The 16135-nt window shown below is 51.9% G+C and overlaps 2 protein-coding genes across 2 annotated transcripts; one reads left to right on the forward strand and one right to left on the reverse strand.

Moving 5' to 3' along the window:
- Nucleotides 1–330: 330 nt before the first annotated feature.
- LOC311200677 (olfactory receptor 14A16-like) lies at nt 331–1254 on the reverse strand (the record flags this gene model as incomplete). The annotated part of the gene is made up of 1 exon (XM_084274959.1): nt 331–1254. The coding sequence occupies one exon, from the start codon at nt 1252–1254 to the stop codon at nt 331–333; it is 924 nt and encodes a 307-aa protein (XP_084131085.1).
- Nucleotides 1255–12375: 11121 nt separating this feature from the next.
- On the forward strand, nt 12376–13299 carry LOC311200617 (olfactory receptor 14C36-like; the record flags this gene model as incomplete). The annotated part of the gene is made up of 1 exon (XM_084274905.1): nt 12376–13299. One exon carries the CDS (start codon nt 12376–12378, stop codon nt 13297–13299), a length of 924 nt encoding a protein of 307 aa, XP_084131031.1.
- Between the last annotated feature and the right edge of the window lie 2836 nt (nt 13300–16135).

A 16135-nucleotide genomic window follows, 5' to 3' on the forward strand; every position in this document is an offset into this window, starting at 1 on the left:
CTGCAGCATATGAAGGGGGTCAGCTTTCAGAGGAGATTCTCTCCAAACCAACTTTTGTTCATATACATAGAAAGGTCACTTATCAACACATTGAACTTCTGAGAGAACTCTTTATTAGACATCTGAAAGATGGGAAGTTTTCCAAGTCTCAGAAGACAGGGGAGAGCTGAGCAGCATCGAAATGACCAAAGAGTAATCAGAGGTGGAAACCTGCTGAGAAAAGTGAAGTGCATACATGTCTCTAGGCTACTGAGAAAACAAAACAACCAGCAAAATTCGTACTAAATACAGACTGGACCTAATGTGAGTTCCATGGCCAAAGATGAACTGTTAGAAACATCCAGTCCTCAGTTTCCACATGGCATCCTTGAGCTCCTGGTTCCTCATGCTGTAGATGAGGGGGTTCACTGCTGGTGGCACCACCGAGTAAAGAAATGATGCTAACAGGTCCAGAAATAGGGAGGAGATGGAGGGAGGCTTCAGGTAGGCAAAGAAGGCAGTGCTAAGGAACAAGGAGACCACGGCCAGGTGAGGGAGGCAGGTGGAAAAGGTTTTGTGCCGCCCCTGCTGCGAGGGGATCCTCAGCACAGCCCTGAAGATCTGCACATAGGACACCACAATGAACACAAAACACCCAAAACCTAAACAGACACTGACCACAAGGACTCCAGTTTCCCTGAGGTAGGCATCTGAGCAGGAGAGCTTGAGGATCTGGGGGATTTCACAGAAGAACTGGTCAACAGCATTGCCATGGCAGAGGGGCAGTGAAAATGTACTGGCTGTGTGCAGCAGAGAATAGAGAAACCCACTGCCCCAGGCAGCTGCTGCCATGTGGACACAAGCTCTGCTGCCCAGGAGGGTCCCGTAGTGCAGGGGGTGGCAGATGGCAACATAGCGGTCATAGGCCATGACTGTGAGCAGAAAGAGCTCTGTTGAGATCAAACATATAAAGAAAAAGAGTTGAGCCACACATCCTGTGTAGGAAATGGCCCTGGTGTCCCACAAGGAATTGGCCATGGATTTGGGAACAGTGGTAGAGATGCAGCCAAGGTCAGTAACAGAGAGGTTGAGGAGGAAGAAGTACATAGGGGTGTGGAGGTGGTGGTCACAGGCTATGGTGATGATGATGAGGCCATTGCCCAGGAGAGCAGCCAGGTAGATGCCCAGGAAGAGGCAGAAGTGCAGGAGCTGCAGCTTCCATGTGTCTGCAAAGGGCAGGAGGAGGAACTGGCTGATGAAGCTGCTGTTGGACATCAGCTGCTGTCAAGTGTGGAGACCTGTCCATAAAGGAAAAGGCAGTGAGAAGTTAGGGAACGATTCTTTGAGGGAAACAGTTTCCAATTCACATTGACTCCCTGTATTCAGGAAGCTTTTTGTCAGGTCCCTTTTTGGAGCTCTGCTTTGTGCTGGCTTGAGTGTGCCACTGCTGGGAGGAGGGTTGGCTGTGGGGTCTTGAGAACTCAGTCCTGCTTGGCAGCAGTCAGTAAACAGAAGGATGATGTGATCTCAGACAAAATCCTCTTTGGATAGCAATGAGCTTTTCAGCACTGTCACTCCAATTTCACCGAGGGCAGAGCAGAGCTTTGGAGCTTTGGTTTTCTCCTGACTGAGAGCTGAGGAATCCAGTCTCGCAGGGCAGAGCTCCAAAGCCCTCCTGTAGTCTCATCCTACCCAAGGCGGATCTCAGCTCCCCGCTCCCAGCCAGGGACACACAGGGCTCAGTGCAGCCGCCCACACACAGGTGATGAGTGGCATTGCCACGGCCTCTGTGCCTAGATGTCTCCTGCATGGGGCTCCTGTCTGGGGCACAAGAGTCCCTGGGAGAGCGGTGCCATTGTGGGAGGCAGCTGCAGCCCAGCAGGAGCTGCCTGGAAAACCTCAGTCCTACAGATGGGGGTTCTGAAGTGAGGGTCAGCTCAGTGCCAGCCCCACAATTGGATGTGCCCAGAGCCCCAGGAAACGGTGGGAGAAAGGCAACAAGGACAGGAGAGGAAATGGCAAGAAACATTCCACAGGAGGCTGGAAGGACAGGCACTCGGAGGGTTCTTCTCTCTGGGACAAGGACCCTGCATCATATTTCCATGCGTCAGACTTTACATCCACCGCTTCTTTCCACAGTGCGAATGCAGCCATGCCCAGGAGAAGACAGCTGTCCTGCCCTGTCCCTCTGATGGGGCAGAAGGGCATCCCTTCCAGGCAGCACCTTCTGGTCCTATAGAGAACCTGTCCTCCTGACAGACCCCACACACTGCCCCATGTCCCAGCTTTAGGAGATCCCTCCAGGAACAGAACCTGCATTGCCCTGCACCCACAGACATACCAGGGAGAGGCTGCAGAGATTTCTCCTCCAGTGAGCTCTCAGCATCCATCAGCTCTCTCAGCCTCACAGGTCTCCCCTCGGTGCCTACAGGCAGTGTCCCCAGCCATGTGTGCTTGGCAGAGGAGCTGCTCCTGGGCAGAGCTGTCTCTCTGCAGCACTGCCGGGTTGCCATGAGCTCCCACTGTCCCAGGAGCCTGGCCAAGCTCAGCAGGAGAAGACCAGTTCTTGTAGGCTCCCTCCTGGTGCCTCAGATCTCATGGGAATCGTTCTATGATCTCATCTCTGACAATCTCAGGATGTCCCTGGCCAGGGGCTGTGGGTCAGCGCTTGGCATTTCTGCTTCATCAGACCAAGCCAGGGTGTCCTCAGCATCAGAGCTGCCTGTGCTTTGCCTGTGTTTGTCCTCATGGCCTCCATTTGTCTGCTCTAACGAGCCCATGGGGAGGCGTTGTCAGTAATGGCTCCCAGTGGGGCCTGTTAGTGTTTCAAGGTACTTTGGGCATTACTCCTGACTTGGAGTTCTTGAGAGGTTTCTTCACTCTCATCTTGGTATCTGACGTCTGGGGATTCAGAAGAAAAGACACCGTGGGGCTCATTAACATCCAGAAAGCCCTTATAAGCATGGCTCTTCAGGTCTTTTTCATTAAAGAGTCAAAACTCCTACAAGTACTTGGATTTTAGTTGGGTCCTTACGTTTCAAAGGAATTTCCCATGTAGGAACTTTTTTCTGTCATGGGTATTGTCTGTCATGGCTCAGTTGATGCAAGAAGTGACAGCAGCACTCTGTGATGGATATCGATCTCCTAAGGAGATCTGGACAGGCAGGAAAAGCAGTCTCTTCAGATCCAACCCTGCCTGGAGAACTTTGCTCTTCCCAAGCCCAGCAGCTCCCTCACTGGCCTCCTGGGACTCCCAACACTTTTCCTCCCATCATCTGTGCTCACAGGCACAGACAGATTTCTCTGACAACAAACAGCAGTTCAACATGATCCAGTTTAATACCCATGAAATCTCTCTCCTCAGCTGCCTGCTGTGGCCAAGCAGCATGTGAAGGGGGTCAGCTTTCAGAGGAGATTCTCTCCCAGAACATTGTTATTCAGATACATAGGAAGGTCAGTTATTGTTGCAGTCTGGCGTAGCTGGGTGCTGGGAGAGGATGGGGGCTGCAGAGGTGTCTCCTGCAAGAAGCAGCTGGAAGTTCTCTGCAGGCCCTGCAGAGCAAACATTGGTTGATCCAAGAGCAGAGTCACTGCTGACCAAGGCCCAGCCCATCAGTGATGGTCACAGCGCCTCTGGGAATCACATTTAGGGAAACATAAACACAAGCAGCTGCCTTTTTCCAGCAGAGAAGGGAGTGAGAAGATGGAACGAGCTGTGCAGACACCAAGGCTGGGAAGAGGGGGGAGGATGTGCCCAATGTGCCCGAGTGAAAGATGCCCCTGCAGCCTGGGGAGAAACCCATGGTGGAGCGGGTGTCCCACCGCAGCCCATGGAAAAAGCCCAGACCCCACCTGCAGCCCGTGGAGAGGCCCCACGCTGGATGGAGCAGGGGGAGACAGACAGGAGATGCTGTGACCCACGCTGGAGCCAGACCCTGCCAGCACTGGCAGCCCGTGGGGAGAGACAGAGACACAGAGATGAGCGAGGGAGAGATTTGTGCCAGAGCAGTTTTGCTGGGGGGAGGCTGGTGACCCCGTGGAGGACTGGGACTGAGAGACACTGGGACTGATGACTGCACCCATAGCAGTGACCCACGCTGGGGCAGCTGGGGAAGAGCTGAAGCCCTGTGGGAAAGGACTCACTTTGGAGAAGGTCGTGGAGGACTCTCTGCCATGGGTGGGACCCCACGGTGCAGTAGGGGGAGGTTGTGAGGAATGAATGACCCCCCCCTCCCCCGACCAAGAATGAAATCAACTTGCAAGGGACTGACCAAAGCCCCCATCTCCTAGTCCCTGCCCCTCCCGAGCCACAATGTGGGGGAAGAAGGGAGCAAAATCCTGACTAAACTGAAGTCTGCAAGAAGGGAGGGGTGGGGGCAAGGTGCTTTAAGATCTGGTCCCGTTGTTTTAAGATCTGGTCACGCTTCTCATTATCCAACTCTGGTGTCCCTGGGTGTGCAGTGCAGTGTAATAAACTAGAGAGTTTTCTGTCCTTCACTCTGTTGAGTCTGTTTTGCCCAGGTCGTTCATTAAAGGATGATCCCTCCCTGTCCTTATCTTGACTCCTGAGCCTCTTGATATCTATTTTCTCCCCTGTCCAAACAAAAAGGGGAGGGAGAGTCTGACTTTGGTGGGTGTCTGGCCTCCAGCCAGGCTTATACCACCACACCCACACCAGCCATATGCCTTCTCTCAGCATCAAAGCTAATCCAGCACCAACGAAACCACAACGTCATGCACAAGTAAGGTGCACACTCCTGACCTATCCACCATTCAGACAAAGGTGATCTCACAGCATCTACCACTGACATGTCCCCATTCCTGGCTTGTCAGGTATTTTGGCACCACTGACATCACAAGGACATTCCTAAGATATCTGTCAGTTCCTGGCCAATCATACATCCAGCTACCAGTAGCCTCAGAAGGACCTATACTGTCCATAAGCCTGGTCCTAGACTCAGGCTAGAGATATTTCCTCAGAACCCACACAGCCTATTGGTCTTTTCCCAGCCTATCAACTATTCAGGGAGTAATGATACTATCTACACAAGTTTTGGGCTTTGTCTGGCCTATCAGTTACTGGGGAACCACTGACATCACAACACAGACCATCTGCCTTCTCTTGTCCTGTCAACTGTTCTGGAATCAGTGAACTCACAACAACCTCCACTGTCCACAGCCTGCTCCAGGTCTGTCAGTATGACCTCACAAGCACGTATTCTTTTCTAATAGTGGATGGAATGCCTTGTTTAGGAATTAGGATGGGAGCAGTGCTGAGAGCACCCTGATGTTTCAGGTTGTTGCCAAGCAATCAAGGACTTTTCCAGTTGTTCCTATTTCCCTACTAATGAGAAAAGAGGGGACGCAGCCAGGACAGGTGACCCGACCTGGCCAAAGGGGGTATTCCATGCCAATTACATCATGCTCAGCATAAAAGGGGGGCTTGTGGGAGGAGGAGGAGGCAGCTCCAGGACAGTCTGGTTTTTCGGTACAGCTCTGGGCTGCACGGCCTGAGTTGTGTGGTTTGGTGAGAAACTGCATTGTGTGTTACCAGTTTCACATATTTTTTTTTGCTGTAAAGTGCTGTTATCATTGTCATATGTATCTTTCTGCTATTCTAGTAAACTATCCTTATCCCAACCCACGGGGTTTTGGTTTCTTGGTTTTATTTTTTTTTCCCTTTCCCTTCCCCTTCCTGCCCCCCCCTCCAACTCCCTTCCCCCTCTTCCTTTTAAAGAACAAGCAACTGTGTGGTGCTCAGCTCTCAGCTGGGGCAAAACCACGACACTAAGCTTTTTTAGCTCTAGAAATCTTAAACAACAGGATCTTTTTATAGACACATAAATAAATTTATTACTATTATTATTTACCCCTATTTATAGATATATTTCTGTCCAGAGATTTTTTCCTGGTCCAAAAGCAGACAGGCAGCCAATGTCAAGGCTGCCTGAGGACACCTGGGGGTGATGGTGTCCAGAAGCATCTTCCTGTGTGTAATGACAGGGTCTCCCCTTGCGATGTGCCCCTGAGGACAGGAGGATGCATTGTCTGGTTTGTCCATCTAATCACAGGGGCTGCTTGAGAGCAGACAGGGGGTGACAATGTCAAGAAAAGATCATCAGCCAATCACAGAGCAGTGTGACATTTACCAGTGTGGCAGCTGAAGGCCATGGAAAGGCCGTACATATTGGTGAACAGAACAAGATTGCAGCCCCTGTGTATGTAGGGGAAGGGCCTTCCGGGCCTGATGTGAACCAGAAAAGGTGGCCAGTCTTGCCAGCCAGTCACAGGTAGTGCACATGGCCAGTTGTCCCTGTTCTGGCCAGGACAGAGGTATCTTCCCCAAGCAGCCAGCACAGGTGAGCCGAGCTGCCCCGGGCTGTTTTCCACACCTCATGGCATCACTCCCCTGTCAAAAGGGCTGGTGGGGGAGGGGTGCTCCTGGGCGGCTCCAGGACAGTTTGAGTACTGCCAGGGCGTTGGGTCAGTCCTTGCCTCAGTGCAGTACTCAGTGTTACTGTCTTGCCGGGTCGGTACAGTGCTCTGTGTCATCACTGGGTGTGTGAACTCTGTCCCAGGATGTTGTTGTTGTGCTGCTCATCAGTCAACTGTCCTTATCCCAACCCAGGGGGCTCTGTCTGTTTCTCCTCATGAGGAGGGGTGAGAGAGTGGCATGGGGTGGGTTTACTTTGCCTCTGGGGCAAGTAGAAAAGGGTAACTCATGCTGGGATGGGGCAGACAGGTCTGAGAAAGGATTGGATCCAGGAGTACCGAGACTTCTCTCTGAGAAGGAGTTTAGAAAGCAAGTTTGATTCTCCCTGTTTTGCCCACCTGGTAGGATGTGACAGGCCTTGAGAACCAAGTCTAGTGGATAGTCCCCCTGCCTGTGGTTGGGCAGTTGGACTAGATGATCTTCAAAGATTTGTTTCCAGTCAAAACTATTTGATGATTCTGTGACCCCATTCTTACCAACTTCTCCCTTATCAGCACCAAGTGGGTGATCAGAGGTTCAGAGAGGAGACTAGTCAAGGACTGGGAACACAGGTACAAGGGAGGGCACCCTGGCACATCACCCTTGGTGTAGATGGCATGGACCTCGCATCTATGTCATGGTCTTTCCACTCAGGTCACCAGACCCCTCTGGGAGGCCTTGGGCTGTCCACACAGCACCAGCTCTGGGATTTCCTGGAGGTTTGGTGTTGTGTTTGCCCACTGAGTGGAGTTGTGTTGGGCACCCAAGCACCTGGTGTGGTATTAGAGACTTTTGTTTGTTGGTTTGTTTTACTTGATGGCGTGAGAATGAGAGCTCTGCAATGGAAGTCTTCAGTCCAGGGGTCTGGATGCATGTTAGCTTGATAGTGGCTGAGCTTCCTGGGCACTAGAGAGAGACACCTGGGGCACTTCTCAGTTTGATCAGCTCAGGAACAAGTTTCACAAGGCACATTCAGGTGCTCTAAAAGCCTGGGGTCACTGTGGGTGGCCAAGGATATCCTGCTTTCCTCTCCGGCCTGCAGCTGATGCTCAGGAAGGTGGGCATTCTCAGAGCCTTTCCATTCATCCTTGCTAACGCCAGCATGTGTCCTGGAACACCCCTGGCACCTCAGTCATCACTAATTATCTGTATGTGAGCACCTGAGTCCTCGCTGAATAAAGGTAAAGGTCTCAGAGCAGGGGATCACGTGCTGGCAACTCTTCTGTGAAGCAGGATTCCCAGCTCCTCTGGGTCTGTGAGGTCCAGGTGGAGAGCCAAAACTTGGTTCAAGGGCCTCCTGGTCAGGATGAGATGCTTGCATTGGCTCTGTGGAATCCCTGCCCTGCACAATGGAAGCTGACCCCTTCTTATTCCTGTCTGTGTGTCCTTTTTCTGAAGGATCAAGAATATGTGTGTCCAAAGGGACACACTGACACGTGTCATAGAGAACCTCCCTCTCGAAGGACAAGCCATGCTGCCAGAATCAGTCTCTCTCCACTGTGAGAGCAGCATGTTCCCCAGGGGTGACCCTGGTGCCTTTCAGGAGCTGCCGGCCACAGAGCCCATGAGACATCTGCAGTGAGCCCAGAGTGGGAAGAGAAAGGTGCCTTGGGCTGGTCTTCTGCTGCTGAGCTGGGCTGGGCTCCTGGGATGGAGGGGGCTCCTGGCAAGCAGGCAGTGCTGAAGAGAGACAGCTCTGCCAAGAGCAGCTCCTCTGCAAAGCGCAGCAGGGCTGAGGGCACTGCCTGCAGGCTCCAAGGCAGACAGAGAGGAGAAAAGGCAATCTGGGTGGGAGGATGCCCAGAGCTCACAGAGAAATCTTCATGGATGTGGACATGTTATCAAAGAATCATAGAATCATAGAATGGCATGGGTTGGAAGGGAAACTAAGGATCTTAGAGCTCCAACCCCCTGTCAAAGGCAGGGACACCAACCTCAGGCCTGGATCTACACAAGGTTGCCCAGTGCCCCATCCAACCTGGCCTTGAACACTTCCAGGGACAGGGCATCCACCACCTCTCTGGGCAGCCTGTTCCAGCCCCTCACCACTCTCACTCTAAAAATCTTCCCCCTAATATCTAATCTAAACCTTCTTTCCTTTAGTTTTAATCCATTCCCCCTTGTCCTGCCATTATCTACCCTTTTAAAAAGTTCATTCCCCTCCTGTTCCTCTGCTCCTTTCAGGGACTGGAAGGCTGCAATGAGGTCCCCCCACAGCCTTCTCCAGGCTGAACCAGCCCAGCTCCCACAGCCTCTCTTTGTAGGGGAAGTGCTCCAGCCCTCTAATCATCTTTGTGGCTCCTCTGAACCCTCTCCAACAGTTCTATATCTTTCTTGTATTGGGGGCCCCAGACCTGGCTGAGGCCTCATGAGGGCCGAGCAGAGAGGGACAATCACCTCCTTGTCTCTGCTGGCCACCCCTCTTCTGATGGAGCCCAGGATACCATTGGCCTTACGAGATGCAAGAGCCACTGCTGGCTCATGTTAAGTTTCTCATCCACCAGAATCCCCAAGTCCTTCTCAGCAGAGCATCTGCAGCAGGGCCTGAGGCAGCGCTTCAACCTCTCAGAGCCTCTCGCTGTGGGACAGGCACTGCCAGCCACAGCAAGGCAACAGGACCAGACCCATGTGCCCTGAAAGCCACAGGCCAGGGAGCTCTTGAACCTCTGTCCCCAGCTCAGAGGAGAGGAGACACTTCAACGAGAGGTTGTTCCTGCAGCACCCCAAAAAATGCTGGGGCAGATGGGATGTGCCATGCTGTCTCCCCCTCACCCTGCCTTCCTCCTGCTTCTGCTGCTGCTTGGTGAGTTGGGGGATTTCTTTGCACTGAGACTCAGGCCTGGAGGACTGTGAGTGGGGTAGGACAGGGCAAGCTCCTGGGCACAAGGGAAAATGGGGAAAGGTGTGTGGAGCAACCAAGCAACAGTGAGGGGCAGAGCTGCTTAGATGAGGGGAGGGAAATGATGCTTCCTCCAGCTACGGTGCAGCTCTGAGCAAAGGGTGCATTTTTCCAACACCTCTAAGAGGGTTTGTGTTATAGCATGGGATTGGCTATCTTCTGGAGCGCTTTAGGGAGCCAGGGGCATGCATCTGGAACATCCCCACCCAGAACATCCTCGGTGGTGTTAGTTTCAGAGCCAAGGACATACAGGATGGATACACAGCGGTGGGAAGGTGATTGCACAAGGACTCAGCAGTGGGGAGAGGTCCAGGGGGACTTGGATGATCCAGGTTGCTGCCCATCTAACCAAAACACTCTCTGCCCACTAAGAGTGACTGCCCAGGACATCTGCAGCTGTCCAGATAATGGTGAGTACAGGGATGTGCACTGAGAGGTGTGCAGGGGGTGGAAATGGAAAAGAGGCATTTTGTTCCCTGGGACTCTTCCATCCCTGGTCCAGAACATTCTGCACCCTCATCACGGTGAACATTTACTTGTGCTACCACTACATCACTATCTTCCTTCCAGGTCACCTCCCAGCTCCTCATCTGAACCTCAACGTTCTTTCTGCTCAGCCTGGTGGCACAGTTCAGGCCTGGTGCTCTACACTCATAGGGTCACCTGCTACCTGAATTGTCTTCTGCAGGGATGGGGTGGAGGAGTACAGCCTGAAAGCCAAACTGGATCAGTTGAACTACTTTCTGCTGCTGAATGTCACCCTGCAGAGTGCAGGAAAGTACACATGTGGGTATCAGCACAAGAACAAGAGTAACTTGGCTCCCAAAGAGTCATTCCTGGTCTTCAGTTATAGGTACAGGTGAATGGGGGTGACACACAGTTTCCATCAGATCAAGTCCACTTTCATGGAGAAGGGGATCTTGGAAACTTGCCTCTGCCCCTAGAAATTCCCATGGGAGCTGGGAACAGCCATGGAAACTGGGGCAAGAGGAATTCCAGCTGCAATGGATTTGTGGAAGTCATAGGGCAGAGCTGCGTCCCCTTCCAGCCCCTGTGCTGCAAAGCAAGGATGAGGGGTCTGGAGTGACTCTCACAGGGGAAAAGAGTCACCTCCCTGTCCCTGCCTGGGGTTCCTGTCTCATGTGGAGACAAGGAAACATGATTCTTCTGCCCAGATCTGGTTTGATCAGGAGAAACGACTCTGCTGGACAGAAGGATTTCTCCCCAGGCAAGGGAGGGAATGTCAGAGATGAGATCATAGGGTGATCCCCATGAGGCACCAGGAGGGAGCCTAGAAAAACTGGTTTTCTCCTGCTGAGCTGGGCTGGGCTACAGAAATGGAGGGAGCTCATGGAATCCCGACAGCACTGCAGAGAGACAGCTCTGCCCAGGAGCAGCTCCTCTGCCAAGCACACAGGGCTGGGGACACTGCCTGTAGGCACCGAGGGGAGACCTGTGAGGCTGAGAGAGCTGATGGATGCTGAGAGCTCACTGCAGGAGAAATCTCCAGAGCACTCTGCCTGGTATGTCTGTGGGTGCAGGGCAATGCAGGTTCTGTTCCTGGAGGGATCTCCTAAAGCTGGGAAATGGGGCAGTGTGTGGGGTCTGTCAGGAGGACAGGTTCTCTCTAGGACCTGAAAGTGCTGCCTGGAAGGGATGCCCTTCTGCCCCATCAGAGGGACAGAGCAGGACAGCTGTCTTCTCCTGGGCATGGCTGCAGTTGTGAAGCAGCGTGTGCAGCCAGGGGTGCCCAGGGCTGTCCTTGTGAGCAGGGTTCCTGCAGCCTGGGGCTGTGTGCTGGGGCAGGGACTCTGCTGCTGCCAGGCTCAGCACTCAGCCTGCCTGCTGGGCTCCCATCAGCATCACTGCAGAAAGAAGTTGTGGGTGGGAAGTGTGACCCATGGAAGGATAGTGTAGGGTCCTTCTGCTGTCAAAGGCTACTATTTAGGACAGGTTTGCTCCCAGTGCCAGCAGATACACAGCAACTTTGATGGACTTTTCCAGGAGACCAAGGATGCTTTTTGCAGTCCAGGTAAATAATTTTCCTTGAATTTTCTGCTCCTGTGCACTGGGTGGGAAGTGGGAGCTGAGCTTTTCTTGATAACTTTGCAGCAGGCAGTGCAAACTCATTGGTTATTAGGACTTGTCAGAGCATCTCCTGAGCCCTGCACACACAGAGGTTCCCCAGGGCAATGATCTGATGCCAGGAGGGGTCTGCAGAGCATAGCAGAGCACTAGGCAGTTTGGATGAGGTCTGTGAGCACAGAGCAGGAGGTGACATGGGCAAAGAGCATCAGCTCCAGGGACAGCTCCAGGCAGCAGAGACATTGTCAGGTAGGGAGAAGGAGCTCCCTAACAGGTATCTGTCAGGTACGTCCCTGACATCTCCTGTCATGCTGACACTTTCCCGAAGCAACCGCCTGGTTTCTGTCTCCAAGCACAAACTGCACCCAGAGTTCAAGGATTTCATACTGAGTCTTCTCCTTGGCAGCCCAACCCCAGTGAGTAGAAACCCCTGAGTGTCTGTCTGTCTGTCCCTGTCCTTACAGCCTTGGCTGCAGCATTTCTTGCTGTTCCTCCTCACGTCCTTGCTGCTTTTGTCCCACCATACCTGGGACTCCGGGCACATCCATTGGTGGTGCTGGCACTGAGCTTACCCTCACTTCAGGACTCCCATTTGTAGCTTCAAAGCTCTGCTCTGGGGTTAAATTGGAGTGACAGTGCTGAAAAGCTCATTCCTATCCACAGGGGATTTAGTCTGAGATCACTCCAGCCTTCTATTTACTGACTGCTGCCAGGCAGGACTGAGTTCTCGAGAGCCACTGCTGACCCTCCTCCCAGCAGTGGCACGCTCAAGTCAGCACAAGGCAGAGCTCCCAAAAGGGACTTGACAAAACTTGTCCTTAATGCAGAGAGTCAATCTGAGGGTATTCTATTAGAATTGAAGAGGTTTTCATGAAGGAAGAGTTCCCGCAACTAGCTGCCTTTTCCACCTTGGACAGGTCTCCACACTTGACAGCAGCAGATGTCCAACAGCAGCTCCATCAGCCAGTTCCTCCTACTGCCCTTTGCACACACACGGGAGCTGCAGCTCCTGCACTTCTGGCTCTTCCTGGGCATCAACCTGGCTGCTCTCCTGGGCAATGGCCTCATCATCATCACCATAGCATGTGACCACCACCTCCACACCCCCATGTACTTCTTCCTCCTCAACCTCTCTGTTCTTGACAGTGGCTTCATCTCCACCACTGTTCCCAAATCCATGGCCAATTCCTTGTGGGACACCAGGGCCATTTCCTACACAGGATGTGTGGCTCAACTGTTCTTCTTTGCATTGTTTATCTCCACAGAGTTCTGTCTTCTCACTGTCATGGCCTATGACCGCTACGTTGCCATCTGCCACCCCCTGCACTACGGGACCCTCCTGGGCAGCAGAGCTTGTGTCCACATGGCAGCAGCTGCCTGGGCCAGTGGGTTTCTCTATTCTCTGCTGCACACAGCCAGTACATTTTCACTGCCCCTCTGCCATGGCAATGCCCTTGACCAGTTCTTCTGTGAAATCCCCCAGATTCTCAAGCTCTCCTGCTCAGATGCCTACCTCGGGGAAATTGGAGTCATTGTGTTTGGTATCTGTTTAGGTATTGGGTGTTTTGTGTTCATTGTGGTGTCCTATGTGCAGATCTTCAGGGCCGTGCTGAGGATCCCCTTAGGACAGGGACAGCACAAAGCCTTTTCCACCTGCCTCCCTCACCTGGCCGTGGTCTCCCTGTTTGTCAGTACTGGTATGTTTGCCCACCTGAAGCCCCCCTCCATCTCCTCCCAATTTCTGGACCTGGTGTTGGCATTTCTTTACTCAGTGGTTCCACCAGCAATGAACCCCCTCATCTACAGCATGAGGAACCAGGAGCTCAAGGATGCCATGTGGAAACTGATGACTGGTTGTTTCTAAGAAACAATAAACTGCTCATCTTCCGCATATTGCTGCCCATGGAACTCATTATGACCAGCCTTTATTCTGTAGTGGTTTTAGTTGTTGGGGTTTTTTCCTTCTATTTTCACTGTCATGTAATAGCATGTTTCATGTTCATCCCATTTCAAACGTAGCACCTTCTGGTCTTGTGTGACCCAGATGATGAGTAATGACGAGCTGTGCTCTCTTTGCATCATATCTGCCTCCAAAGGGCTACAGTTTTTTCTTTCTTTTATTTCCCCATAAATTTTTAAATAATTTACCTCACATTTCCATCAGCTGAATCACTTGTCTGGAATGGCTTTCCCACTATGACAGAATGGGAATTTCCAGGATTGGGACCCATGGCAGCAGAAGAAATGTTCACCTGTCCCTGTACCTGCATTACCTCCAGGGTGTTTCTTTCATCTCCCCCATAATTCAGGTGTTTCCACCTGTCCTGATGATACAGCCATGACTAAGAACATCTTTTCCACAGATGGGCTGGACATGTGCACTTTACTTTGATCACAGGTTTCCACCTCCACTTGCTCTTTGGTTACTCAAATGCTACTCATCTCTCTGGTTTCTGCTTTGAGCTCCAGAGAGTTTGAAAATGAGACCAATATCCATCCCAGAATGCTGCTGTCACTCCTACCATCAACTGAGCCATGACAGGAAATACCTGTGAAAGGGAAAATATCCTCCATTGTAATATTCCTTTGAAATATTCATCATTAAATACCTAACTGTAATCCAATTATTTGTAGAAGTCTGGATTTTTTTTTATGAAAAGCACTTGAAGAGATATGCTTTTTAAAGCTTTCTGTATTTTCATTTGCCCCATGGTGTCTTTTCTTCTGAGTCCACACACCTCAGATACTACGTGGAGATTGAAGAAACCTCTCAAAATGTCAAAGTCAGAACTAATGCCCAAAGTACCTTGAAGTATTCATGGGCCCTACTGTGAGCCATTGCTGACAAAGCATCCCCATGAAGATCTTACACCTTACAAGTGGAGGCCATGAGGACAAACACAGGCACAGGGCAGGCAGCTCTGATGCTGAGGACACCCTGGCTTGGTCTGAAGAAGCAGAAATGCCAAGCGCTGACCCCCATCCCCTGGACAAGGAGATCCTGACCCTCACCTCTGTCTCAGGGCTCTTACATGGGATGTGGGGAGTGTGATGCCAAGGGTAGGACAGGGGTATGACACATGGATGCCTCCCTAGGTTGAGTTCAAGGAGGCAATGATGTTCCATGGCCATGAGGACAATGTGTCTCTTCTGAGGCCTCTGCAGGGACATCAACCATTGCCAAGGGGGAAAAGACCTCGTTTCTGTCAGTTGCTTTCAGCCTGGCCAACACCCCCGATCTTCTGCACCACAGCCAATCTCACTCTGCCCCACACCTGTGCCTGTTTCCCTGCAGGCACCCAACCCCTTTCTCCACTTTGTTCTCACCCCACGATGTCCCTGCCTGTACTGCTGTCTCCCCCTCCTAGCCAGCTGTTCCCAGATAAACCAAGCAACCAGCTCATCCACACTTCCTCCAAGTAACTCCAAGCACCACAGCACTACCCTCAGAATGGCATTTCTTCATGCTCATAACCCATCTGCACCTCTAGTTTTAATTGCCATTAATTTGAAAAGGAACTTTCAAGCTCTCTGAGCTACCCCTATACTCTCCTCAGACTCCCCTTCCCCAGGCTAAAGAAGCCCGGGTCTCACAGCCTCTACACACAAGACTCCTAACCCTATCTTGGCAGAATTTCTCTCAACCTTGTGACAGTTCCTCCACACTCGTCCTGACCACCCCCCCACACACACACACAGACACTCCTGGACTCTCTGCTGGTGTCCACACCAGTGCTGAGTCAAACAGTAAGTGCCTTTGCCTGTGTGGCCATACTGCTCCCAGTGCTGCCCAATGTGCTCATGGCCAGGTTCCTGTGTAGCAGCTCCGGCTGCTATGGCATCCCTCAGAATGCCCAAAGCCTCCTCCTTGACACTGCTGCTCCACCAGTCATGTCTGAATTCCCTTGATGTGCAGGTGTTTAGGTTTAACCCTGCTCACTGATGATGTCATCATGCATGGGAGATTCTTTTGGGCAGCTGGCATCAGCTGCCCTGGCAGTCCTCCCTCACAACAACCAGTGCTCCCTGAGCTTACTTTCTGGTGGAGCAGCATGTGAATCAGGAAGGGCCTTGATGCTGTGCAAGCACTGGGCAGCAATTAATAAATTATCATGTGTCACCAGTGCTGGATTGGTCACAAAACAGGACGATGTGTTGGTTCTACCCCCTGTTGTGGTTATTCCCTGATGCAGAACATCACAACATCAGAAGGAGCAGATCAGCTCTGGTTGGAAAAGTTCTTGAGGTTTCTCTTTGTAAAACCACGGAGGGTTTTGCCAGGGTCTGCTGGAAGTGAAGCTCCGATGTGTCAGTGGTTAATGTGTGTGTGTAGAAGCCTCAGCTGACTTGTGGTGCCTCAGCAAGAGGCATTAAAGGACATGATAGAAAATAAATAAAAAGAGGAGAGAGTAATTTAAATGCTTCTGGTGGTTCAGCCCCAAACAGTGGTGAGCACCACACACCACTGGCTCACTCCCAGAGGAGAAAGAGACAGAGCCTCTGTCGGTTGGGATAAGGAGAGTTTACTGAAAAAAGCACCATGAAACTAGAACAATAAACAGCCCATGACACTCATACCCGGTGAGAACACAGAGTACCTTACTCACCTGAGGATTACAGAGTGCTGCAGGACAGGAGGACCAACCCAACACCCCAGCTGCACTCAGACTGCCCTGGAGGCACCCAGGAGTGGTGTCCAA

Source organism: Gallinula chloropus (assembly GCF_964237585.1).
Source record: "Gallinula chloropus genome assembly, chromosome: 24".
Classification (NCBI taxonomy): domain Eukaryota; kingdom Metazoa; phylum Chordata; class Aves; order Gruiformes; family Rallidae; genus Gallinula; species Gallinula chloropus.